The sequence below is a fragment of the Capricornis sumatraensis genome, unplaced genomic scaffold (genome assembly GCF_032405125.1).
Source record: "Capricornis sumatraensis isolate serow.1 unplaced genomic scaffold, serow.2 scaffold3, whole genome shotgun sequence".
Taxonomy (NCBI): Eukaryota; Metazoa; Chordata; class Mammalia; order Artiodactyla; family Bovidae; genus Capricornis; species Capricornis sumatraensis.
The window spans coordinates 6,657,887-6,685,798 of NW_027184614.1; the positions used below are offsets into that span (position 1 = coordinate 6,657,887).

At 40.3% G+C, this 27,912-nt stretch overlaps 1 protein-coding gene across 1 annotated transcript; it reads right to left on the reverse strand.

The window, feature by feature from the left end:
* Window positions 1-27,878, reverse strand: LOC138072329 (transmembrane protein 192-like). Its single transcript, XM_068963433.1, has 6 exons — window positions 27,561-27,878; window positions 18,423-18,569; window positions 13,068-13,336; window positions 6,547-6,677; window positions 458-560; window positions 1-139 (listed from the first exon to the last, which is right to left on the reverse strand). Exons 1-6 carry the CDS (start codon window positions 27,876-27,878, stop codon window positions 1-3), a joined length of 1,107 nt encoding a protein of 368 aa, XP_068819534.1.
* Window positions 27,879-27,912: the final 34 nt, after the last annotated feature.

Genomic DNA, 27,912 nt, shown 5'->3' on the forward strand with positions numbered 1-27,912 from the left:
TCAAATCCCACTTGGCTGCGAGCCGAGGTCAGAGGACGAGACGGCCAGCAGCCGCTGACTGAGGAGCGCGTTGTGCCGCTTCAAGTACACTATGATGTCTCCCTGCTTCTCCACAAGCTCCTCCAGGCTCGAGAGAGGCCTGCGCAGAACCAAGGTGGCCATGGTTACACACGTTCACCAACAGTCTCTTTGCTAATGGAGCCCTACTACTTTTCAGTAAAGCATATTACATTTGTTATTTTTCTTAGACATCATAAGCCAAAGCAATATTCCCAAATGAGATTCTTTCTTTAGACTTAGTTTCACCACAGCTGAGAGGAAAGAAACAAATCAAACACAGTCGTAAACATATTCTAACATATGCAGTGTCCTAAACTCCAAGCATCAGAATGGTCTCTGGATTTTTAGATGAAAAAACTTTTAATTCTCTTTCTCTACTCTTTCACTCTGCACATACCTGAATCCAGTCTCCGAGGTAATATTGTTGGAGTAAGCATAGATTTTTTCTTCTTCAAGTACATCAGGCTGTGGCTTGGCTTTATTAAATTTCTGAATTTTCACTAAAATAAGAAAGTCATTATTATCAGGTTATCCAATCACAAAAAATGTTCTAATTCCATTTATTCAAATTACATTAGGAATTGCCTATTCTTTTCAAATAAAATGTAAAAAAAAAAAAAAGCACTTCATAAAGTGAATAAACAAAAATGGGAAAAATTGACTTAAATGGAATGGAAATGCTGATGCAGAGAGGCAGGAGTAGAATCAGGAAACAGCCATCAGTGGTCACTGCCAGGAAGTGAAGACACCTATATAGAGGAGCCAGAGTTTGATGACCTGGAGACCACGGATGAACTTGAAGCCCTAATCCCAACATGACTGTCCTTGGAGACAGTACCTTTGGTGAAGTAATCAAGGTAAAAACAAAAGGGATTGCTGATCTGATACATGAAGAGAGACCAGGGATACACGTACACAGAGCCAAGGCCACATAAGAACACAGTGAGAGGGCAGCCACCTATATCCCAAGGGAGAGGCCTCAGGAAAGTCATCCTTGCCCCCCGCCCCCAATCTCATATGTCCAGTCTCCAGAACTGAATAACTAAGTTTATGTGTCTTAGTCATCCAGTTCTAGAAGCCCCAGAAGACTAATGCCACTGGGAGAAGTCAGCTGCAAAGACAAGGCTGCTGCTCCCAACCTCAGATCTATCTACACACCTGCATGTCTGAATAACACCCACTGTCCAGGCACCTACTCCAACTGTATAACAACCCTGGGACATGGCTGGAATGAGTACTCCCACCAGAGATGGTACAAGGAGACAGAGGCTGAGGCAGGTCTCCGTGACAGGCAGTGACTGCCCTTGAGAATTATTTCTGCAGCTCGAAATGGGTGGAGTATTCAGCATGTGTGGAGGGGAGAGGAGGTGAGTTAGGCCCTGGCACAATTTTTAAAAACTCCACAGGATTCTTTCCTTTCCCGTAATAACCCTCGAGATATAATTTACATATGATGCAGTTCACATGTAATTCCTTTACTGTGTACAATTCAATGGTTCAATACATTCAAAGTGTTGTGCAACTATCTCCACCATCAATTTTAGAACATCTTACCACAACAAAAAGAAGCTTGGGTTCCTTGAGCAGTCATTCATCATGTAGCCCAGCCTCTAGGACTAGGCAACACTTACACATTCTCTTTCTCTATAGATGTGCCTGTTCTGGTCATTTCAAGTATTATAGAATCATATAATATTTATGACTGCTTTTCCTGTGGGCATAATGCTTTCAAGCTTCACTCCATGTACTCCTTTTTTTGTGACTGAACACTATCCTCTGTATAGACAGACTATCTTTTGTTGGTCTAGTCATCACTTTATGCCTTTGGGGTTGTTCCTACTTCTGTGTGTGTGTGTGTGTGTTAGTTGCTCAGTGGTATCCGACTTTTTGCAACCCCAGGGGCTGTAGCCTGCCAGGTTCTTCTGTCCATCGAATTATCCAGGCAAGAATACTGGAGTGGGTTGCCATTCCCTTCTCCAAAGGATCTTCCCAATCCATACTATAAACAATGCCACTTGGAACACAAAGTGTAGAAGTAGGCAGATACCCAGAAGTGCATGTGCTGAGTCATATGTTCAATCTGTCATGGAACCACCAGAACCCACAGATGATTTTCATGTGACTCTCAGCTGAGAACAAGGCAAAAGAAGCTTAAGCAATGAAGTTAAAGAGAAATGTGGGAAGGTTAGGAGATATGCAGAGGGTTCACCAGAAAGGACCAGAAGGAAGTGAGATGCCAGAAGAACGAAGTGAGGGAATGTAACGAGAAGCCCTTGACTTTCAGGATATGGTCAAGAGAATTAGAAATGAGAAGCCTCTCACACAAAAACAGACACACAGATCAATGCAGCAGGATAGAGAGCCCAGAAATAAACCTACACACTTATGATCAATTAATCTATGACAAAGGAGGCAAGAGAATACAATGGAGAAAAGAAAGTTTGAACTTCAATAAGAGGGGCTGGGAAAACTGGACAGCTACATGTAAAAAATAAAATTATAACATTCTCTAACACCATATGCAAAAATAAACTCAAAATGGATTAAAGATCTAAATGTAAGGGTGGAAACTATAAAACTCCTAGAGGAAAACATAGGTAGCATGCTGCTAAGCTGCTAAGTCATTTCAGTCGTGTCCGACTCTGTGTGACCCCATAGACGGCAGCCCACCAGGCTTCCCCATCCCTGGGATTCTCCAAGCAAGAACACTGGAGTGGGTTTCCATTTCCTTCTCCAATGCATGAAAGTGAAAAGTGAAAGTGAAGTCTCTCAGTCGTATCCAACTCCCCGCGACCCCATGGACTGCAGCCTACCAGGCTCCTCCGTCCATAGGATTTTCCAGGCAAGAGTACTGGAGTGGGGTGCCATTCACAACAATTTTGGGGGGATCTATCTCTTACAGTAATGGAAATAAAAGCAAAAATAAACAAATGGAACATAATTAAACTTAAAATCTTTTGCACAGTAAAGGAAATGATAAACAAAAAAAGAAAACTTAAGAATGGGAGAAAATATTTCCAAACCAAACCATGACACCAACAGGGATTAATTTCAGTTCATACAGTTCAATATCAAAAAAACAAACAACCCAAACAAAAATAGGCAAAATTCCTAAATAGACATGTCTCCAAGAAGACATCAAAATGATCAACAGACATGAAAAGATACTTAGCATCACTAATTAGAGAAATGCAAATCAAAACTATAATGAAGTACTGCCTCACACCAGTCAGAACAGTCATCATCAAAAAGTCTACAAATAATAAATGCTGGAGAGGGTGTGGAGAAAAGGGAACCCTCTCACACTATTGGTAGGAATGTAAATTGGTGCAGCCACTATGGGAAACAGTATGCTGCTGCTGCTGCTAAGTTGCTTCAGTCATGTCCAAATCTGTGCAACCCCAGAGACGGCAGCCTACCAGGCTCCCCCATCCCTGGGACTCTCCAGGCAGGAACACTGGAGTGGGTTGCCATTTCCTTCTCCAATGCATGAAAGTGAAAAGTGAAAGTGAAGTCGCTCAGTTGTGTCTGGCTCCTAGCGACCCCATCCATGGGGTCCTCTGTCCATAGGATTTTCCAGGCAAGAGTACTGGAGTGGGTTGCCATTGCCTTCTCCGATGGGAAACAGTATGGAAGTTTATTAAAAAACTAAAAACAGTTACCATATGACCCAAAAATCCCATTCTTAGGCATATATCTGGAAGAAAAACATGGTTTGAAAGGGTACATCCACCTCAATGTTCATTGCAGCACTGTTTACAACAGACAAGACGTGGAAGCAACCTACATCTTCACTGATGGAGGAAAAGATGTGATGCATATATACAATGGAATACTGCTGCCGCTGCTGCTAAGTCACATCAGTCATGTCCGACTCTGTGCAACCCCATAGACTGCAGCCCGCCAGGCTCCTCCATCCCTGGGATTCTCCAGGCAAGAATATTGGAGTGGGTTGCCATTTCCTTCTCCAGTGGAATACTAGTCAGTCATTAAAAAGAATGAAATAATGCCATTTGTGGCAACATGGATGGATCTAGTGGTTACCATACTGAGTGAAATAAGTCAGAGAAAGACAAATATATGCTATCACTTATATATGGAAACTAAAATATGATGCAAATGAACTTATTTACAAAACAGAAATAGACTCAGAGACACAGAAAACAAACTAGGATTTCCAAAGGGGAAATGGGGTGCAGAGGGAGGGATAAATTAGGAGTTTGGAATTAACAGATATACACTACCATACATAAAATAGATAAACAATGAAGACTTACTATATGGCATTAGGAACAATATTCAATATCTTATAATAACTTATAATGGAAGAGAATCTTAAAAAGAATATATATATATCTGAATCACTTTGCTGTACACCTGAAACTAACACAACATTGTGAATCACCTACACTTCAGTGAAAAAAAAAGATATGAACAGCCCCTTGGCTTCCAATGGCATAAGCACAGCACCCTCATCCAAGAGCAGATAGGGACTGAGCACTGGGTTCCACCATGAAGGCTGGGAGAGTTCAGCAAAAAGATGAGGCCACCAAGGGGGCAGGCAGGATCCCAAGAAGCCAGGGTCCCAGGGGAAGTAAAGAATACATCTCGAGGAGGGAGCAAACCACCATGTCCAGTGCCACTTTGGAGATGAAGGATGAGACCTGACTGTCCCAGGAGGTTTGCTCCTGAATTGGAGTTATGTTCATATGGCATCTCCTTATAATGTTGTCTTCCACATAAAAACTCCTAGATAAATGGAGAAACTTGGAACAAGTTTAAGTTTCTTGAACTTGGGAACAGAAATAACACCTAACAGGGTACTAAAATAAAAGTTAAGAGGCAGAAATAAAACACGTAGCTCGACAATATAACAAAGTCCAACTATCAGACTCATCTTTGTAGGTTTTTTTTTTTCCTGAAGATGTTCCACTTTTTAAATATAAGTATAGTTGATTTACAATGTTGTGATAGTTTCTGCTGTTTGTGGTTTTTAAAATAAGCTGCATGGAGTCAGCATTTTACAGATCGCAGGCCAGGCAACACCATGAATGCAATCTACATAGAACAAGAAATCTTCTACTCTTTCTTTCTGCTACAATAAGCCCAGGGGAGCTCTCACTAAACTGCAGGACGCGGGACATGGGCCTGCTGCCCTTACACTCCTTTCCTCCCGAGCTAAAGCCAGAACATCAGGACTGCTAGAAGACTGGTAACTGAGTAGCATTTTTTGAAGCTTGGATTGTTTTTAAACAAATGGTGAGCCAATCAAATCACAAAGCTTTTTTAAGTTTCATGTTCCTAATTTTTTCCAACAGAGGCAGTCCAGTGCTCAGTGAAAAAGTCCATCTGTATTTCCAGAGATTAACTACTTTACTACAGACAAGTCACTCAAGTTTAGGTTAGAATTAGTGTATCAAAGAATTATGTCATGAAGAGTTACTATTCACATTACCAAAACTAGATATCTTTTAAATCTTTTTAATATAGGGAGGAAAAATGTATGTATCAGGAGATTAACCTTAAATTTTTTGTGATACACTTCAGTGTATCATAACAAAAGCAATATTTGCCCTAGAAGTCTCAATCAGAGGCACAAAATAGTAAAATGGAACATGAGTTTTGGTCCATGTGACTTTTCCTTCATAACTGAAGAATTATCTCTTTCAAATAGGACAAATAGGGTATTTTATTGTCACAAAACAACTGTTGATCAATAATACCAAATTAGCTGTATTACAGATTTTGGTGCATGTCAATATTGCAACAGGAATGAAATCCTGATTTCTATCAGCTTTGGATTTTTTTCTCTTCAAGAATCCTTCCACCTATTTTTCCTGTTAACATACTTGAAGCTTATTTAATTTTACCCCTCAGACTTTTGAGAGACAGCTAGTTGTACAGAGCAATCCTTAGACAATTCTAAATTTAGAAAGAAGTAGATTCTTAAATGGTTTACCAAAAACAAGCTTGGTTTAAAGACAGTTTTCATGTACTAACTTATTTACTTTCATTTTTTATTACGATTTTGACCCCACCAGCACCTGGGATCTTAATTTCTGGATGAGGGATAGAACCCATGCCTCTGCAGTGGAAGTTAAAGAGTCTTAACCAGCATGACTGCCAGACAAGTCCTATATTTTGTTATTTTCTAATTTAAAGCCAGACTTACATCTCAGTTGCCTTTGAGGACGCAGAATTTATGGATTTATCATTTCTGTTTTTTAATGAAAAGCCTTCACTCTATTTAATAAGAATTTGTTGATGACATAAATCTAGAAATATGACTCACTGGTATGTTCCTAGTGGTTTGAAATTAGAGGAGTTTGGATGCAGTCAGCAATGAGAGACATGGGTGCTCAATAGGGTCTCAGCCACATAGAAAAGCTTTCATGCCAGAAAGGTAAACAGGCTGGACTTCAGGTGGGGATGGGACCTGCAGTTAAAGACCTTTCTCAGTTCTAACAGGCTCGTTGTCATGCTCACCTGTGTACACAAGCAGGCACGTCAGGGAACAGATCAGCTCCAAAGCCAGGGTGGCCAAAATGAGGTTCAGGTACCATGTGCTGGGCTCAGGGAAGGAGTGCTGCAGGCAGAGGAGAAGGAGGAGTGCCGTGCTGCCTGCGGGGAAGAGATGTACACAGGTGGGGGCACAGCCGGGGTCCAAGCACCCCGGCCACCACCACAGCAGGGGCATGCACCCCCAGTTATTCGGCAAGAAGGAAGTTAGAGGATGGAAATCAAACACAAATAAACAACACTGCCAAAAGTAAATGATGTCCATAACACAAATAGAGAAGAATCTGGACTTGCTTAAAACTCAAGGAGTAAGTTTCTACAAGGACCCAGTGGCCCCTTCTGGTCATGCACCACAGTCAAGGGCAGGGCAAGGGTCCAGAAAAACCCAGGACACGCTGCTGACCTTGGACAGATGATCCAACACCTCTACTTACTGTGACATATGGGATGACGGTACCTTCCTCACAGAGCTGCTGTGAGGAGTAAATAAGTTTGTGTGTGAAAAACACTTAGAATGATGCCTAGCCTGTGAGTATTCAATAAATATGAGCTGTTCCCCCCTGCTCAGATAGCCATTATTTATTTTTGAAGATCATTTTAACTTCATCCTATACTTTTATTTTGAAGACTGTCAAAGAAAAGTTTGGGCTTCCCAGGTGACTCAGTGGTAAAGAATCAGCCTGCCAATTCAGGAGCTGGAGGAGTTGTGAGTTTGATCTTCAAGTTGGGAAGATCCCCTGGTAAAGGAACTGGTAACCCACTCCAGTATTCTTGTCTGGAGGATTCTGTGGACAGAGGATCCTGGAGGGCTGCAGTCCACAGGGTCACAAAGAGTTGGATGTGACTGAGCATGCACATGCATCAGAGAAAAGTTTAGGGGCAGAAATCATTCTTATAGTGTTTTATCTTAGAATTTCCTAAAACTAACACATTTATCTAAATCTGATCATGGCTGGGGAGATGCTTATTTGACTTACCTTCTATTTCTTGGTACAATGGGATTATTTTGAGCCATGATTTTAAATAACCTATCAGAAGTCTCTCTACACAAAGCAATAGTCTAGCACAAATCCCTAAGGCCTCTCCTTACACTCACAAATGTCAGTGTCTTAGCATGTTGACCAAGAGCTCAATTTATAAATTAGCTTTATGTACAAGGAAAATTTAATTTTACAGCTTTAGGAAGAGGAAAAAACTAGAGGAAAACCTCTGCAGGGAAAGTGAACACAGTTTCCAAAGGATTTTTGATATCCTGAGAAGGCCTATGTCAGCAAGGTGGCAGGACATGGGGTGAACCTGCAGGCAGCAGCAGAGACTGCTGAAGTAAGACATTCTCCTGATAACAAACACTGTAGACACGAGAGCACCCCACCCACTCTGCCCATGTTTCAGTGAAGGGTTAAGTTTTCAAATCGATGAAAAAAACAACTAAACGTGCAACTTGTTATGTAGCTAGTAATATTTGAAAGAGTTCAAGATTAAGGAAGGAGAAGAGAAAAATCAGATAAATACTTTCAGCTTACTGGAAGGAAACCAAAGCCCTTTTTCCCATCTCCACAAAATAAAGTCAAATCAATTTATTTTTCTCTCTGCAGAGAAAAACAAGTGTCAAGATGAAGCTAAACAATACCCAGAAATACTATCATAGGCCAAAAAAAAGAATGGTTACACCCTTCAGATTAACTGGAAGTTCTATATCTTCATAGATTTATGTTCTTTTTCTTCAAATTAGAAAAAAATATATATTTAAAGAAAATAGAAACAAAGTAAACATCTGCCCCAATCTCTCGGATTTTCTGGTTCCTTATATAAGCAACTTGAAAGTGAAGCCTTCTGTGATTGTTTAGAAACAGGTTGTGTGATTAAGGGTCATACATGTAGCAATAATTTCAAAGTCAAAAGAAAGGCAAAAGATGGCTAGAAAATGGAAGCAACCTAGATGTCCATCAGCAGATGAATGGATAAGAAAGTTGTGGTACATATACACAATGGAATATTACTCAGCTATTAAAAAGAAGGCATTTCAATCAGTTCTAATGAGGTGGATGAAACTGAAGCCTATTATACAGAGTGAAGTAAGTCAGAAAGAAAAACACCAATACAGTATATTAACACATATATATTAAATTTAGAAAGATGGTAATGATGACCCTATATGCGAGACAGCAAAAGAGACACAGATGTAAAGAACAGACTTTTGGACTCTGTGGGAGAAGGGGAAGGTGAGATGATTTGAGAAAACAGCATTGAAACATGTATATTATCATATATGAAATAGATCACCAGTCCAAGTTTGATGCATGAGGCAGCTGCTCAGGGCTGGTGCACTGGGATGACCCAGAGGGATGGGATGGTGAGGGAGGAGGCAGGGGGGTTCAGGATGGGGGACATATGTGCACCCATGGCTGATTCATGTCAATGTATGGCCAAAACCACCACAATACTGTAAAGTAATCAGCCTTCAATTAAAATAAATTAATTTAAAAAAAAAGATTAGACAATCTCTTGGTGATTTCAATACTATTTCCAGACCAGCACTGGAGAAACTGAACATGCAGTCAGTATACAGGTCAGTATATAGACAAGATTCCACTTTTGCTTTGTCACAGGCACAGAGTATAAGTGACATCTTCTGGCCAAAAACAAGCACTGCACATTAGCCATGAAGTGAAAATGAAGGTCACTCAGCCCTGACCAATTCTTTGGGACCCCATGGACTATACAATCCACGGAATTTCCAGGCCAGAATACTGGAGTGGGCAGCCTTTCCCTTCTCAAGGGGACCTTCTCCCCCAGGAATCGAATACAGGTCTCCTGCATGGCAGGCAGAATCTTTATCAGCTGAGCCACAAGGGAAGCCAAAGAATACCAGAATGGGTAGCCTATCTTCTCTCCAGGGGATCTTCCCAACCCAGGGACTGAACCAGGGTCTCCTGCATTGCAGGTGGATTCTTTACTGAGCTATCAGGGAAGCCCACACATTAGCAGCAGAAAGCAGAAACAGCTCTTCCTCTGGAGAAGGAGTTAAGGCCACCCCCTTGGAGATATATCAGGACTAGTCATCCCACTACAATGCTTCTTTCTCTGCAATCCCCGGGCCCTCCACCCCCACTGAGAACCTCACTGAGCAGATGAACTTGCAGCCTGACTTTTAAGAAAAGGCACTACAGAATACAGAAGAAAAAAAAATTAAATTCTATAGAGCTGTTTTTCTGTGAAAAGATTAATTTCTAATTTGGCTTCAAAATGTTTAATCATTTATTCTGGACTCAAATTGAAACAGAGGGCTTTTATAAAAAAAAAAAATTAGGCAAAAATACATGAGAGTTCATATTAAATCCATAAAGCCTTTAAAATGTCTGCAGCAATAAAGAAAAGCAGGTAGGCATATGTTCAAAGTCCTCAATGGACTTTCTGATCTTGCATTCATAAATTGCTTTCCACATTTCTGTTTTAAATAATACATCTTATTATAAAACAGTCTCTCTCTTACTGCAAGAAAAGCACTATGCTGTTGTTTAGTCACAAAGTTGTGTCCGACTCTTTGTGATGCTATGGAGCCTCTGTCCATGGGCTTTCCCAGGAAAGGATACTGCAGTGGGTAAGAAAAGCATGAAGCTTCGTGTAAAATAAAACAACTCTCTTATCCTACAAGTATAAACTAGCATCAGCTTTATATCTCCTTGAGATAAACAAGACTGCTAGTAGCAAGAGGAATGAAGGGAGTCACATTTCACCCAGGCCTTCCTTGCTCACAATTAAGTGGACAGACAGTGCCACAGTAAAATATGCCTTTTTGTCATAAAGGTTGTTTTAAGCTGATTAGTTTTAAGAAATGGCAGACAAAGATGAGGTTCTGAAAACCAACTAGGGGTTAGCTTTTATGAGAAGCATTTACATTTATAAGGGAAATCTCCATTTAAAAGGTGATATCCTTCTATATATCAGGATGAAATAAGAGACCCTTCCTAAGTGAACAAAGCAAAGAAATAGAGGAAAATAATAGAATGGGAAGACTAGAGATCTCTTCAAGAAAATGAGAGATATCAAGGGAACATTTCATGCAAAGATGGGTACAATAAAGGATAGAAACAGTATGGACCTAAAAGAAGCAGAAGATATTAAGAAGAGGTGGGAAGAATACACAAAAGAACTATACAAAAAAGATCTTAATAACCCAGACAACCATGCTGGTGTGATCACTCACCAGGAGACAAACATCCTGGAATGTGAAGTAAAGTGGGGCTTAGAAAACATCACTACAAACAAAGCCACTGAAGGTGATGGGATTCCAGCTGAGCTATTTCAAATCCTAAAAGATGATGCTGTTAAAGTGCTGCACTCAATATGCCAGCAAATTTTGGAAAACTCAGCAGTGCCGACAAGAATGGAAAAGGTCAGTTTTCATTCTAATCCTGAAGAAGGACAATGCTAAAGAATGCTCAAACTACTGCATAATTGCACTCATTTCACATACTAGCAAGGTCATGCTCAAAATTCTCCAAGCTGGGCTTCAACAGTACGTGAACCAAAAACTTCCAGATGTACAAGCTGGATTTAGAAAAGGCAGTGGAACCAGAGATCAAATTGACAACATCCGCTGGATCGTAGGAAAAGCAAGAGAATTCCAGAAAAACATCTACTTCTGCTTCATTTTGTACTCTCAAGCCTTTGACTGTATGGATCACAACTGTGGAAAATTCTTAAAAGAGATGAGGATACCAGACCACCTTACCTGCCTCTTGAGGAACCTGTATGCAGGTCAAGAAGCAACAGTTGAACTGCACATGGAACAGACTGGTTCCAAATTGGGAAAAGAGTATACAAAGCTGTATATTGTCACCTTGCTTATTTAATTTATATGCAGAGCACATCATATGAAATGCCAGGCTGGATAAAGCACAAGCTGGAATCAAGATTGCAGGGAGAAATATCAGTAACCTCAGATATGCAGATGATACCACCATTATGGCAGAAAGTGAAGAGGAACTAAAAAGCCTCTTGATGAAAGTGAAAGAGGAGAGTGAAAAAGCTGGCTTAAAACTCAACATTCAAAAAATTAAGATCATGGTATCCGGTCCCATCACTTCATGGCAAATAGATGGGGAAAAAATGGAAACAGTGAGAGACTTTATTTTCTTGGACTCCAAAATCACTGCAGATGGTGACTGCAGCCATAAAATTAAAAGATGCTTGCTCCTTGGAAGTAAAGCTATGACAAACCTAGATAGTATATTAAAAAGCAGAGACATCACTTTGCCAACAAATGTCTGTATAGTCAAAGCTATGGTTCTTCCACGTATGGATGTGAGAGTTGGAACATAAAGAATGCTGAGCACCAAAGAATTGATGCTTTTGAACTGTGGTGTTTGAGAAGACTCTTGAGAATCCTTTGGACAGCAGGAGATCCAACCAGTAAATCCTAAAGGAAATCAACCTTGAATATTCATTGGAAGGACTGATGCTCAAACTGAAGCTCCAATACTTTGGCCACCTGATGTGAAAAGCCCACTCATCAGAAGTCGGCTTTTCTTGATGCTAGAAAAGATAGTAAGTAGGCAGAGAAGGGGATAACAGAGGACAAGATGGTTAGATGGCATCACTGACTCATTGGACATGAGTTGGAGCTAGCTCTGGGAGACAGTGAAGGACAGGGAAGCCTAGTGTGCTGCAGTCCATGGGGTCGCAAAGAGTTGGACACAACTGAGGGACTGAACAATAACAAAGACCACAATGACTCTAACTGTCTAGAAACTCTAATCATGGAGAAGGCAAGAAATCAATGGAAATCTGCTTAACAACCTTACCATTGCTTATTGCACTTTTCGTGGTCACCTCTCAGAATTACTGCCCCCTGCAATCTTTCCCATCTTCTTTGGTCTTTAGCTGTAGATGTTATTGAAGTAGGTGGCTTAGGCCATTTTCAAGTCACTCAGTTCTCTTGGGTCTCTCTCTTGTATATTGTTGTTTAGTTGCTAACTGTGTCTGACTCTTCTGTGACCCCATAGACTATAGCCCACCAGACTCTTCTATAAATGAGATTTCCCAGGCAATCATACTGGAATGGGTTGCCATTTCCTTCTCCAGGCGTCTTCCAACCCAAGGATTGATTGCATCTCCTGCATTGGTAAACAAGTTCTTTACCATTGAGACACCAGGGAAGCATCTCCCTTGTATACAGGAGGTATAATGTTATTAAACTTGTTTTTTTTTTTTCTTCTGTTAACCTGTCTTTTTTTGGTGGAATCTCAGCTAAAAACCTAGAAGGGAAGAGAAATATTTTTCCTCCTCTATATAACAAATACAGATTTCTAAGGGAAATACAAGAAAAATTTCAAGACATTAAGGTGATATGAATTTCAGTGGCCACATCACTCTCACAGAAACAACAGCATATATTTGATTATAAAACCAAACTTAACACCTTATTCTGCTGTCATTTATGCCACTCAAGCAAGCTGTCAAAGAGCTGAGTGAGACAACTGAACTTACCAGTGGAGTGTATCATCAGTGGAAGTCTTTTCAGATGTCTTGTTGACCGGTAGATCTTGTTATAGCCTCGGTTTCTTACTTTGCAATGGTGATACTGGATGTATCGTTCAAGAAGGAAATACAGAATCCACAAAATAACTTTTCCAAGGATTATGACTGTCTGAACTTTCAACGGGTTGGTATAGTTTCCTGGGCACTTGTCCTCCATTGGATTGGGGTAAGAACAAAGCACACCTGTTAAAAATGCTAAAATAACAAATACAAGCTGGTAGAAAAGAAAACAGTAGGATTAACATTCAATATTTGGATTAAGAAACAATAAGGTCCATGCCCAGCACATACTCTTATACCTGTGACTTTCATTATCCTATTTTTTATGAATTTAAAAATGGACTTTTGCTATTTTTACAAACTTTTTAAACAGATAACCTGGAGAAAATTTTGCAGAAAATTTGGGGAACAAACAAATTCCAAATAAGAAAATAAAAACCACCCTAAATCCCATCTGCTAGAGATGAGTACTTCAATGTTAAATGCAGTTTCCTGTCCACTTCTTTTATTAAAAAGAGTAAAAACAATTAATTCAGCACCTAAAAAGTAACTGATAAACATCATGCATTAAAGTTTATTTCTAATTTCAGTTTTAAGAGAACTAAAATAATTGTCCAATTAGATTGACAAAATTTCAAAGACTGGTATCAAAATATACTGGTCTGGGATGTGTTGTTGAAAATAATTTGGAAATATCTTGACTGAGAAATTCTATCTTAAGGACCCAGTCACTCAGAAGTAAAAGCAGAAGTAAAAGATATTTTACTTCAGTTTTCTCAGTATTTGAAAAGAAAAAAATGTAAACTGCCCAAGTATATGTGTGTATCCATAGCAGAATATTTGAATAAATTAAGGTATACTCACTCACATAATAGAATGTTATTCAGCTATAAAAGAATTAACTGAAGTTCTATCTATTAGTTTGGGTGGATATCTATGACATGTTAAGATTTAAAAACACTAATGTATAAAGTAGTAGTTGAAAGTGTGGTCTCCAGACCAGTTAGAAATGCAAATTCTCAAGCCCCAAATCAACACCTCTGGGGGAGCAGCCAGCAGCCTGTGGTGTAATAAGCCTGTCAGGGGGGTCTGTTGTATGTTCAAGTTTGAGAAATGTTGTTTAGAAATAAATACTGCAGTACCCTTTTTTTTTTTTCTTGGAAATGGGAGACCTCCTTTTACTATGTGGTAATCTTTTTGTGTATATTTGTATGAACTTAGATCATGGCATCCGGTCCCATCACTTAATGGGAAATAGATGGGGAAACAGTGGAAACAGTGTCAGACTTTATTTTTTGGGGGCTCCCAAATCACTGCAGATGGTTACTGCAGCCATGAAATTAAAAGACGCTTACTCCTTGGAAAAAAAGTTATGACCAACCTAGATAGCATATTCAAAAGCAAAGACATTACTTTGCTAACTAAGGTACATCTAGTCAAGGCTATGGTTTTTCCAGTAGTCATGTATGGATGTGAGAGTTGGACTGTGAAGAAAGCTGAGTGCCGAAGAATTGATACTTTTGAACTGTGGTGTTGGAGAAGACTCTTGAGAGTCCCTTGGACTGCAAGGAGATCCAACCAGTCCATTCTGAAGGAGATCAGCCCTGGGATTTCCTTGGAAGCAATGATGCTTAAGCTAAAACTCCAGTACTTTGGCCACCTCATGTGAAGAGTTGCCTCATTGGAAAAGACTTTGATGCTGGGAGGGACTGGGGACAGGAGGAGAAGGGGACGGCGGAGGATGAAATGGCTGGATGGCATCACTGACTCGATGGACATGAATCTGAGTGAATTCCGGGAGTTGGTGATGGACAGGGAGGCCTGGAGTGCTGCAATTCATGGGGTCGCAAAGAGTCGGACATGACTGAGTGACTGAACTGAACTGAACTGAACAAAAGATACTGCAAGAAATACAACAAACTCTGAGATATATTTATTAACTCAGGGAGAAGGGGTGAAGCAGAGAAATGGGAAGATTATATCTCTGTATACTGTTTTACTTGTTATAAAAGGAAATATTATTATGTAATATTTTAAAAATTTTAAATGTTGTCATTAGCATCCATCACCAAGCAGGGAGTCTTATCATGTAATAAATCTATTTAAAATGTATATGACTTGTCAAGAGTAGTAATATTAGCTATATTATACACATCCTCATAAAGCAAAAGTGGAAAAGTCAACATACTCCCTCTACTGCAATGTACTGTACATTGAACCTAACTGAACCATTTTATACAAAGTAGCATATAAAGGCATTAATTTTTCTTGTTCTTTAACACAAGATTATCTTAGTCCTAAAATTAGGGCAATCAGTGCCATAATAGCAAAGGCAGGCAATTTTTTTTAAGTGTTGTGTGCATGTATGTGTATGTATGTATCACATACATAAAAAGTATGAATACAAAATACACAAAAAGGCACCAGGAAAGAAGTGCTTCAGCTGCTGTCTGGAAATTAGGAAGTCATGGCAGAACCTTGCTAGATGTATAGAGGAGCACACGCGTACCTCTGTCCTCAATGCAGTCAGTTCTCTCACAGCACACCTCACTGGAGCAGCAGCTGGGCCAGTCCTCAACCACGTCCACTCTCCTCATGAACACCCAAGAAGCGGCAAGATTTTGCCCTCTTTTGATTTTTCACATTTCAGCAAAGAGCAACTGCAGCCCCTGGTGCTTGAGACTGCAGTCATCAAAATGAGGAAGAGACTTGGAACAGAGCCCCCAGCGAGCCTCCAAGACCATCCATACATGTGTCTTGTTTTTATGATGTTGAACTTTACTTATTTCTTTTTATTGAGGAATATAACTGACATAACATTGTGTAAGTTTAATGTGTACAATGTGTTGATTTGAAAAATTCAGGTGGCTGGGCCCTGGCCGGAGCGGCGAGCCGGGGCGAGCTGAGAGAAGCCGCTCCGGGCACCCCCACCACCGCGCGCCTCAGTGGTCCGGGCCAAGGGAAGGACTCGCGGCTGCTGGGCTCGCACCGCTGTCAGTGCGGCGGGGTGCGCGAGCAGCGCGGGCGCAGGGCGGGCTGAGCTGAGAGAAGGCGAGGGGGCGACGGGGGTTTAAAAAAAAAAAAAATTCATATGTTGCAAAATGATGGCCACCATAGCTTTAGCCAATACCTGGATCATATCATATAATTACCATTTCTTTTTTGTGGTAAGAGCAATTATTTAGTCTCCGAGCAACTTTGAAATTTATAATATTATAGTGTTGACTATAATCTCTACGCTATGCATTAGATCTCCAGGATTTATTTATCTTGTGGTTGACATGTTTTAAAAATCCCCAGACATTTGTAATTTTATCATATAAAACATGGGAAAACATTATACTGATTTCTCTGTTTAACATTATTTCCTAGGTGTAAATAAATTGATAAATGTCTGTCAACATATAGATTTATCTATATCTTTTTGTTTTTAGAACTGAAAAAGTAATATATGATATGGTAAAAAAATTTTTTTCAAATAGTACAAAAGGTAAACATTAAAACATATTAGGTGTCCATTCCATTGAGGTGCTCAGTGCAACTAGTATTAAAAGGATATCTGCTTCTGGAAATACTCTATTACAGAATACAGAATGAATGTTAAATGTTTCCAGTACCAATTCCAAGGGGGTGGGTGAGCAGGAGGCGAGCAAGCCTTTAACACCAGCTGCATGTACTACTGCTGCAGCTAAGTTGCTTCAGTCATGTCCGACTCTGTGAGACCCCATAGCCCACCAGGCTCCCCTGTCCCTGGGGATTCTCCAGGCAAGAACACTGGAGTGGGTTGCCATTTCCTTCTCCAATACATGAAAGTGAAAAGTGAAAGTGAAGTCGCTCAGTCGTGTCCGACTCTTAGCGACCCCATGGACTGGTGCCTACCAGGCTCCTCCGTCCACGGGATTTTCCAGGCAAGAGTACTGGAGTGGGGTGCCATTCAACTCAATTCTGACACTATCTACCTGGTATATCCACTATCCACCTAAAATCACTTCCACTATCCACCGAGGTATCAGATTCCCTTGGTATCGGCTCAGTCCCGCAAGACTACTCCCACTTCAGATGCTAATTGCAAGTCTAGCTTGTAACCAGTGTTTCTTACCCACTGACTACAAATCAAAGATTCCCACCAACTCCCTCTTGGGCTCAGTTAGTTTGCTAGACAGGCTCACAGAACACAAGAAACCTATTTACTCTCCAGATTACCAATTTATTACAAAGGATATTAAAGGATGCACATCGACAGCCCAATGAAAAGACACACTGGGTGAGGTCCTAAAAGAGCTCCTGTCCTGGTGGAGTTCGGGGCCTGGCTGTATGGCACATCACAAGCGTTCTGGCTCACTAACCTAGAAGCTGTCTGAACCCCTTCCTTTTGAGCTTTTACAGAGGCTTCACTACATAGGCCTGGTTGATTAAATCCCTGGCAGTCAGTGAATGATTCAACCTCCAGCCCCTTTCCCATCCCCAGAAGTCAGGGGGTGGGATGGTATGTTCCAACCCTCTGTCCCTGCTTAGTTTCCCTGGCTGTTGCCCCCATCCTTTAGGTGCTTTTCAAAGTCAACTCATCAACATAAACAGAAATGGTGGAAAGATGCTTGCTATGAATATCAAGACACCCAGTTCACCTTTATGACACTGAAGTGATTTTAGGAACTGAAGACAAAAGACCAAAAATTGTAACAAAAGATACTCCCACTGCTCTTATTGCTCAGGAAATTCCCAGGGTTTTTGGGAGCTGAGAGCCAGAAACCAAGGATGACGACCCAGTGCACCTGAGAACTCTACTCTGATCACCTGAATGACCAAATACGTTTCTTATAAGTCACAATATCACCCACATGTCCAAAAGCTCTCTCAACTCCCTTGCAAACATGCAAAAGGAACATTCTGTTCACACCATTGTAAACCCCATTTTTTTCCATTCAACAATGAATCGTGAAGAGTAGTTCAAATACATATGCATCTACCCCAAATTTCTAAGTTTCTCTTCTAATATTACATAAGCAATTCCTTCCTATGGAAAGGACATACAAAACATCTTCTGGGCAGTGGTAGTTTACAGTTCCTTCATATTGCAGACAACATTGCTATCATAAACAATATCCTTGCGTGTGTGCAAATATGTCTACAATAAATTCTTTGAAGTAGAAGTATGAGTAAAAAAGTATGCACTCTTTAAATGCTGATAGATACAGCCAAACTGCCCTCTGCCCTCTGAGGAGGTTATAAATTTTTTTTAGAAATATCACCTCTAGAAAAACATCACCTCCAAATGGACCACTTTCCCCCAGCCAACTTACATGTATCAGCAAGAGAAGATTTGCTATGATGACAGTAGGAAGAGGGTGGAATCTGGGCCTAAAATGAGCATGTAAAGAGTGATGTGGAAGCTGCTGGGTGTCCAGAAGAGGGTCATCTTCAATACTCTGGATGAGATCCAAGGAACCCTGGCGTACAGAAAACGGAAGCAAGCAATAAACACCACTTTCTGGATTATGTTTTCAAGAAAAACTACTAACTACAAAGCTTTAAAATTCATTACAAAAATTACAGACAAGAAACCACACTTCTTACCTAAAGCCAAATTTGAAAAAAATATCATAAACCTCTTAATAACTACTGTAAATAAATTGGTAAAAATAACAATTATCAAAAGAAGTAAAAGAAATATTGATTCTTTATCTCCAAATAAGGTAATACATAGAGGGATTAAAGCAAATAATTTTCTTCAAGCCCTAAAAACTTACTGATTTTTAAAATACTTTATTCAACAGCTTTATTGAGATATAATGTATATAACATAAAATATACTAGCTTAAGTATGCTGCTGCTAAGTCACTTCAGTTGTGTCCAACTCTGTGCAACCCCGGAGACGGCAGCCCACCAGGCTCCCCCGTCCCTGGGATTCTCCAGGCAAGAACACTGGAGTGGGTTGCCATTTCCTTCTCCAACGCATGAAAGTGAAAAGTGAAAGTGAAGTGGCTCAGTCATGTCTGACCCTCAGCGACCCCATGGACTACAGCCTTCCAGGCTCCTCCGACCATGGGATTTTCCAGGCAAGCATACTAGAGTGGGGTGCCATTGCCTTCTCCAAGCTTAAGTATACAATTCAATAAATGTCTGTATATTTATAGTTATGCAACTATTACAACAATTTTAGAACACCTGGAACATGCTAATCATGCCCATTTATAATCACTCCCCATTTCTGTCCCTAGACCTAGGTAACCTCTAATCTGTCTTTATAGATTGGTTCTTTTTTTTTTTTTTTTTGACATTTCATGTAAATGAAATCATAAAAAATGTGCTGAGTCCTGCTTCTTGTACTGAATGTTTTAGAGTTCATCTGTGTTGTGGCATGTATCAGTAATCAGTTCATTTTTATTGATGAATATGGTATTTCATTATACAGATATATCACATTTTGTTTGACCATTATAAATTGATGTATATTAATAATAATGCTGTTTCATACAACTCAATAGCAAAAAAAACAAAACCAAAAACAATTCAATTAAAACATGGGCAAAGGAACCAAATAGACATTTTTTCAAAGAGAAATACAGATGGCCAACAGATGCACAAAAAGATGCTTAGATCCCTGATCACCAGGGCAACGCAAATCAAAACAGCAATGAGCTATTAACTCACACTTATCAGTATGGCTTTTATCAAAAAGATGAGATAATATGTGCTAGAGAAGATATGGAGAAAAGGGAAACCCTTGAGCATTGATGGTGAGAATGTAAATTGGTACAGCCACTGTGGAAAACAGTATGGAGGGGCCTCAAAACATCAAAAATAGAATTATTATATGGCCCAGCAAATCTGCTTCTGGGTATATATCCAAAGGATACAAAATCTTATCTCAAAGAAATATCTGTACTCCCATGTTCATCACAGCATTATTCATAATAGCCAAGACATGGAAACAATCTAATATATTTTTATATAACAAATTATTATTTAGTCATAAAAAAGAATGAAATCCTGTCATTTGCAACAACATGGATGGATCTTGAAGGAATTATATCAAGTAATATAAATCAAATAAAGACAATTACTGTATGATCTCACTTTTATGTGGAATCTATAAAAACTGAAGATAGATACAGAAAATAGATTGATGGTGGCCACAGGAAGGGGATGGGAGAGTAGGAGAAATGAGTGAAAGTGGTCAAAATGTAAAAATCTGACGGCAAATAAGTCCTGGGGAAACATAATTTGTGGCCCAGTGACTACAGTTATCTGTAATGTATATATATTTGAGTGTTGTGAAGAGAGTAGATAATTTTTTTCACAATAGTAAAAGATGCTTATCAGTTCCCACATTTAATAGTCATACACACAAAAAGATATTTACAAGTCATAATGGAAACATGATTAACCTAACAGTATAAAATAACTGCATACAATTTGGGAAGTTAAGTAGAGTGATGTGGTAAGTGGAAGTGCATACATGCATATGTTTTCATCTACTTAGCCAGTTTATGTCTTTTGGTGTGCATTTAATCCATTTATAATTAAGGTAATTATCAATATGTGTGATCCTATTACCATTTTCTTCATTGTTTTGGGTTAATTCTTTGTAGGTCTTTTCCTTCTCTTGTGTTTCCTGCCAAGAGAAGTTCCTTTAAAATTTATTGTAAAGCTGGTTTGGTGATGCTGAATTCTCATAACTTTTGCTTGTCTGGAAAGCTTTTGATTTCTCCATCAAATCTGAACAAGAGTCTTGCTGGGTAGAGTATTCTTGGTTGTAGATTCTTCCCTTTCATCATTTTAAATATATCACGCCATTCTCTTCTGTTGAAGGGAATTTCTGTTGAGTTTCTGTTGAGAAATCAGCTAAAAATCTTATGGGAATTCTCTTGTATGTTGTCATTTTCCCCATTATTTTTTAATATTTTATCTTTGTTTTTGTCAGTTTGATTACATTGTGTCTTGGTGTATTCCTCCTCAGGTTTATCCTGCCTGGGACTCTCTGCACTTCCTGGATTGGTTGACTATTTCTTTTCCCATATTAGGTAAGTTTTCAACTAAAACCATCTCTTCAAATATTTTCTCGGATCCTTTCTCTCTCTCTTCTCCTTCTGAGACCCCCATAATACAAATGCTGGTGCACTTAACATTGTCCCAGAGGACTCTTAGGCTAACTTCATTTTTTTTTTTCTTTTTTTTTTCTATATTCTGTTTTACAGCAGTGATCTCCACATTCTGTCTTCCAGGTCACTTATCTGTTCCTCTGCCTCAGTTATTCTTCTACTTATTCCTTCTAGTGTATTGTTCATCTCTGTTTTGTTTGTTTAGTTCTTCTAGGTCTTTTGTAAACATTTCTTACATCTGCTTCATTTTTTCCCCAAGATTCTGAATCATCTACACTATCATTATTTTGAATTCTTTTCCTGGACCTAGCTCCACTTCATTTAGTTATTTTTCTGGGGTTTTATCTTGTTCTTTCATCTGGGAGATAATTATTTGCCTTTTCATTTCAGTTAACTTTTGTGGTTGTGGTTTTTATTCAAGAGGCTTCAGGATTGTAGTTCTTCCTGCTTCTTCCTTCTGACCTCAGGTGAATGAGGCTGATGTGAGGGATTGGTGGTGGGAAAAACTGGGTCTTATTCTTGTGGGCTGGGTAAAATTTTAATCCAATTATCAGCTGATGGGACAGGTGGGGCTAGTATTTTGGCCTGGGGCAACCCAGCCTTGGAGTCTACAGGCTCTATGGTAGGTCTAATGCCTCTTCCAAGAGGGCTCACTTGCCAAGGAACACCTCCCAGGACTGCTGCTGCCAGGGCCCCTGTCCCCACAGTGAGCCACTGACAACCCACACCTCCACAGGAGACCCTCCAACACTAGCAGGTAGGTCTGGTTCTGTCTCCTGTAGGGTCACTGCTCTTTTCCCCTGAGTCCTGGTGTATGCAAGAGTTTGCTTGTGCCCTCCAAGAGTGGATTATCTATTTCTTCCAGTCTTGTGGAAATCCTGTAATCAAATCCTGCTGGCCTGCAAAGTCAGATTCTCTGTGGATTCCTAGTCCCTTTCCTGGATTCCCATATTGGGAAGACTGACATAGAGCTCAGAACCCTCACAACAGAGGGAGAACTTCTTAAGTATTCTTCTCCAGTTTGTGGGTCACCCATCCAGAAGGTATGGGATTTGATTTTATCATGATTGTATCCCCTTCTATTGTCTCACTGCAGCCTCTCCTTTGTCTTTGAACATGGGGTATCTTTTTTGGTGAGTTCTAGCATCCTCCTGTTAATGGCTGTACAACAGCTAGTTGTGATCTTGGTCTTCTTACAGGAGGAGATGAGCACATGTCCTTCTACTCCACCATCTTGATTTGATCTTCTGATTTAACATTATACATATATGTATACATCAGTTCAGTTGCTCAGTCGTGTCCAACTCTGCAACCCCATGAATCACAGCACACCAGGCCCCCCTTCCATCACCAACTCTTGGAGTTCACTCAGACTCACATCCATTGAGTCAGTGATGCCATCCAGCCATCTCATCTTCTGTTGTCCCCTTCTCCTCCTGCCCCCAATCCCTCCCAGCATCAGAGTCTTTTCCAATGAGTCAACTCTTCGCATGAGGTGGCCAAAGTACTGGAGTTTCAGCTTTAGCATCATTCCTTCCAAAGAAATCCCAGGGCTGATCTCCTTCAGAATGGACTGGTTAGATCTCCTTGCAGGCCAAGGGACTCTCGAGAGTCTTCTCCAACACCACAGTTCAAAAGCATCAGTTAATTGATATGTATACATATATATATATATATATATATATATATATACACACACACACATACTGTTGTTATTGTTTGGTCACCCAGTCGTGTCCAACTCTTGGTGACCCCGTGGACCACAATGCGCCAGGCCTCTCTGTCCCTCACTATCTCCCAAAGTTTGCCCAAGTTCATATCCATTAAATCAGTGATGCCTTCCAGCCATCTCATCCTCTGACACCCTCTTCTCCTTCTCCCCTCAATCTTTCCCAGCATCAGGGACTTTTCCAATGAATCGGCTGTTAGCATCAGCCGTTCACATATATACATATGTATATATATAAATATATAGGGCTTCCCATGTGGTTCTAGTGGTAAAGAAACTACCTGCCATGCAGGACACAGAAGAGACTTAGGCTGGATCCCTGGGTCTGGAAGACCCCCTGCAGGAGGGCATGGCAACCCACTTGCCTGGAAAATCCTATGCACAGAGGAGCCTGGTGGGCTACAGTACATAGGGTCTCCAGGAGTCTGATACGACTGAAGTGACTTAGCACCAGCACCACACACACACACACACACACACACACACACACACACACACATATGTGCATATATACATACATGTGTGTGTGTGTGTGTGTGTGTGTGTGTGAGGCTTCCCAGGTAGTTCAGTGGTAAAGAATTCATCTGCCAAGCAGGAGATGCAGGTGTAATCCCTGGGTCAGCAAGATCCCCTGGTAAAGGAAACGGCAACCTACTCCAGTATTCTTGCCTGGGAAATCCCAAGGACAGAGGAGTCTGGCAGGCTACAGTCCATGGGGTTGTGAAGAGCTGGACATGGGTTAGTGACTTTATAATGTATAAATACATATATATTTAATATAATTTAATTGTAGTTATTATTAATAATTGACTGTTGTTAGTTGATAGTAATATATATTTAGTATATATATTAAAAGACTTCCCTGATGGCTCAGACAGTAAAGCGTCTGTCTACAAAGTGAGAGACCTGGGTTCAATCCCTGGGTTGGGAAGGTTCCCTGGAGAAGGAAATGGCAACCCACTCCAATACTCTTGCCTTGAAAATCCCATGGACGGAGGAACCTGGTGCAGGCTACTATCCATGGGGTCACAAAGAGTCGGGCATGACTCATATATAGATATATATATATATAAAATATATATAACATTTATATATTATATAATATATATATATATTTACTTTGGAAGGGGTAGAGAGGGGGACAAATGGTGTAAGGGTGGGCTCTGGGCACCGAGATTATAAAGATAACACAAAAGTCTGGGACATGACCAGATCTGGGATGGGCTTCTCGATTTCCACTAGTAGGCATTCAATACTGCTACAATTTTTTTTTTTTAATTCAATGCCTAGATAGCTTCCTGATTAGTTTGCCATAACTCAAGGAGAAATTCTGATGATATGTGTTTTCTTCATGACTTCTATTCTTCTAGCTTCCTCAGCAGCTGTCTCTCCTCCCTGGGTATTCCTTTAGCTAATGTCCATGCACACCTCCAGGGGCCATTTTTCCAATCTCTGTGCCTCTTCATCCCTTGCTACCTGTCAAACGGCTGTCTTGCAAACATGCCGCCTTCCCTGATGCCTCAATGCTGTTCCCTCTGTCCTTTTTTTCATTTTGACACTGTAGTTTTTATTTCTACAAGTTTGAGTGGGTCTATTTATATCTCTCATGTCTTTTTAACCTTTGCAACATACAGAAAAATTATAGTAGTTTTTTTTTAATGTCCTTGTTTGCTATTTCATGTCATTTTTTAATCAGTTTTAATTGATTCATTATGTCATATTTCCCTGCCTCTTTGCATGCTTGGTCATTTTTTCCACTTTATTGAGATATAATTAACACGTCACATTGTGTAAGTTTGTGTATCATGAGTTGATTTGATACACTTATATATTGCAAAATGATTACCACGAGAGCATCACTTAACATCTCCATTATATCACATAATTAGCAATGCCTGGTAATTTTGGATTGGATGCCAGACACTGCAAAAAATTTTAACCCTTTGGGTGCTGGATACTTTTGTATTCCTGTAAATATTCTTGAGCTTTTTTCTGGATTCAGTTAAGTCACTGGAAACAATTTGATCTCTTTACTCTTTTAAGGTGCTTCTTAGGTGGGACCACACCATGTTTGGTCTACTGCTAAATATTCCCTACAAGTGAAGTAAGACCTTTCCTAATACTCAACACCCTGTGATTATGAGGTTTCCAGTCTAGCTGGAAAAGCAAGCACTAATCCTGGTCCTTGTGAGAGTACTGCTCCTTCTAGTCCTTCTGGGTCATTTTTTTTTTTTTTTCCCTCAGTCGTCAGGGCATGACCTCAGAGGCATACAGAACAGGACTTAGCTGAACAGGGATTCTGCACTCTTTGGAGCTCTCCCTCTGTACAGTGCCCTGCTCTCTGGGTTCTCTGTCTGGTGAACCCAAGCTGCTTCAGTATCCCCAGATTCAGCTCCACCTCCTCAACTCAGGGTCTACTGAAGCCCACCTGGTGCCCCTACCTCTGCTATAGCCCACAAACTCTCTTTAGGCAGTGAGCTGGCAATTACACAGCTCGTGTTGTTTCCTATCTCTCAAAGATCACTCTAGTTCATTGCTTGATGTCTATTATCTCAAAACAATGTCCTTTCATATACAGATATTTTGTTCTTCCAGACAGAAAGAAGCACAAGGTATGAAAGTGGTTGGAATAGTTGTGCTTCACAGGGCAGGACTCTACATAATACTTTATTCTTTGCACCTTTAGTACCTGACACACAGCAGGTGCTCAATATGTGTGCAGAGTGAATGAAAGATGGCCCAACTTCTTGAACAGTTGGGATCTAGAATTTTTTTTAAGATAGCACTGAAACCCTGACTGTAAGACAGCAGTCTACTTTATCTCTCTCTTGGTCCCTTTCATGCACTTTCTCCTCTGGTCTGCATGAGCTTTTTGGAGTGCCCACAAATACCCTCTCTTATCTTTTTCAGCATCCAACTCATCTTTCAAGGTCCAACAGAATTTCCATCCTCTATAAAACTTGTCTTGCCAAGTGTTTTCTTTCTACTTTAAAACCGAAAAAGGTATTGCATTTCATGTGCTGACTTGTATTGTTTCATTTATGTGTATGCCTTTTTTTCTCCCTCACTACACTGAAGGGGTCGGGGACAATATGGTTTCTGTCACTTATTCAATGTTCATGAAATACAATGTGTTTGGTGACTATATCAAATACACTGTCCTTTGGATCCTATAAGAAATGTAGGAAAACTATACAAACAGCATCCTGTCTCTCTCTGTAACTTGTCATCTGCAAGAGAACGGTGAAAGGAATAAGACTCTTAAAATAATCACACTGCTACCTGGAAGAGATACCTGTTGTTTGTCCACATCATCGCCTCCCTTTTTTGTCACAATTATTACTTCCCCGTTGGGGACCCAAAGTCTACCTCTGCAATCTCAAGGGGAACATCCTTCAGTGTTCTTCACCTTCCTCTGGTCTAAGGATGGTCATGAAACCGAAGAGGGTTAGGCCAATCTAACTCTCTCTTAGAGTAACAGAGCAAACAAAAGGCCATGGTTGAGACAGATCCATCCCAGAAGAGATTCTGAAAGGACTCCTGTCACTGGATCCCTTAAGCAGCCCTGGTTTGAATCCTTTCAGAGAATTAGGTGTTCATCTACCCTATATCCTTTCAAATAAATCCCTTTCTTCCTTAAAGTAGCCAAAATTGGTTTGCCCGCTTGCAAACAAAGAACCCAAACTAAAAAGTTTTTGCCTCTTAATTCATTTAGGTGTCTGGGCCTAGGACATGGCACATAGTTTTTAGCTTTCTCTTGGGTGGGAGAAATCATATCCACAAATACCAAAGGTAGGCAATTTTTCATACCTAAAGTGACCTAGCTATGTAGCTATTGGTGAAACATTACTCTCCAATCTTTTGGTGAAACAAATTTCTAGGATTGTACTAATCCTAAAGCTAAAAGTTACAGATCCAAGAACCTGGAGGCAGCTTAGCACCAAGCAAGAAGCATTTACTGCACACATTTTTATGAGTTTCATTTTCCATTTAGATACTCATTTTCTCCACATATTTTCAATTCATGAATCTCACCCTTTAAAAATTCAAAAACAATCAATTTTTCTTTAAATATATGAATCTCAAATCTACTTACAGGTGTTACAGTTAGCTTTCCACTTTCTCATAGTGTAAAAAACATGGGTTTTAGTCCTATCATTAGAAATTGTTTGGTCTTTATTTAGTCAAGATAATTGAACTATGGTTACTATTTGCACAAGAATCTAAGGTATTGTAGGGCTGGAATTGTATTTCAAGTGTCTTGCGTGATGCATCTCATTCAGTGGCAGGATCACAGTAATATGCCTATTAATTTATTAACTCAAATCAGTGCTTTCATATAACTATCAACTTTGCATTTTCTCAAGAGCAAGAATTTTGTAATGCAATGGGTAATCCAGTTAATTCCGGGCACAAATACATGCTTTTCCTAAAAATGTTTTAATACACTCAAGCAAAGACTTTTACAGTTACGCTGCTCTCTGTACACTGTAACTAGTGCAGTGGCTTCTTAATAATCCTGTTTGGATCCACTTAAGTAAGATTTAAAAATCCCTTCACTCCTACCAGGCCTCCATTCAAAACATCATATTGTTTGTCTCCAATGCGGGTTTCCGTGTGATGATAGCGACAGATCTGCCCTCAGAGCCAAGGCCGGAGGCCAAGAGGAGATGGACTCGCTCCTGCGCCCGAGGCCATGCACGCATCGCTGGCCTCCCCAGTTCCGGGACCCGACACGCGACCGCAAGGGCTGGGCGCCCCTCCTGCCTCCTGTGACGAGAATATAAGCCCAGGGCCAGCAAGGCGCGGACCCCGCCGGCGCCCCTGCGCCTCCTCCCACAAACCGCAGCCCGGTAGCCGCGCGCAAAAGGATCCCCTTCTCCAAGTCTGTTCCCAACCCCGTCTCTGCCCAAGGCGCCCAGCATCAGAGGAGGGGGATGCGGGCTGGTCGCTCGCCAC

Excerpts from the sequence above, each read along its gene's own strand:
- LOC138072329 (XM_068963433.1), bottom strand. The coding sequence starts at position 27,878 with ATGCTGGGCGCCTTGGGCAGAGACGGGGTTGGGAACAGACTTGGAGAA. Across the intron at positions 561-6,546 it reads GTGCCTGCTTGTGTACACAG|TGAAAATTCAGAAATTTAAT; the intron begins GTGAGCATGACA and ends TTCTTATTTTAG. Across the intron at positions 140-457 it reads ACCTCGGAGACTGGATTCAG|GCCTCTCTCGAGCCTGGAGG; the intron begins GTATGTGCAGAG and ends GGTTCTGCGCAG.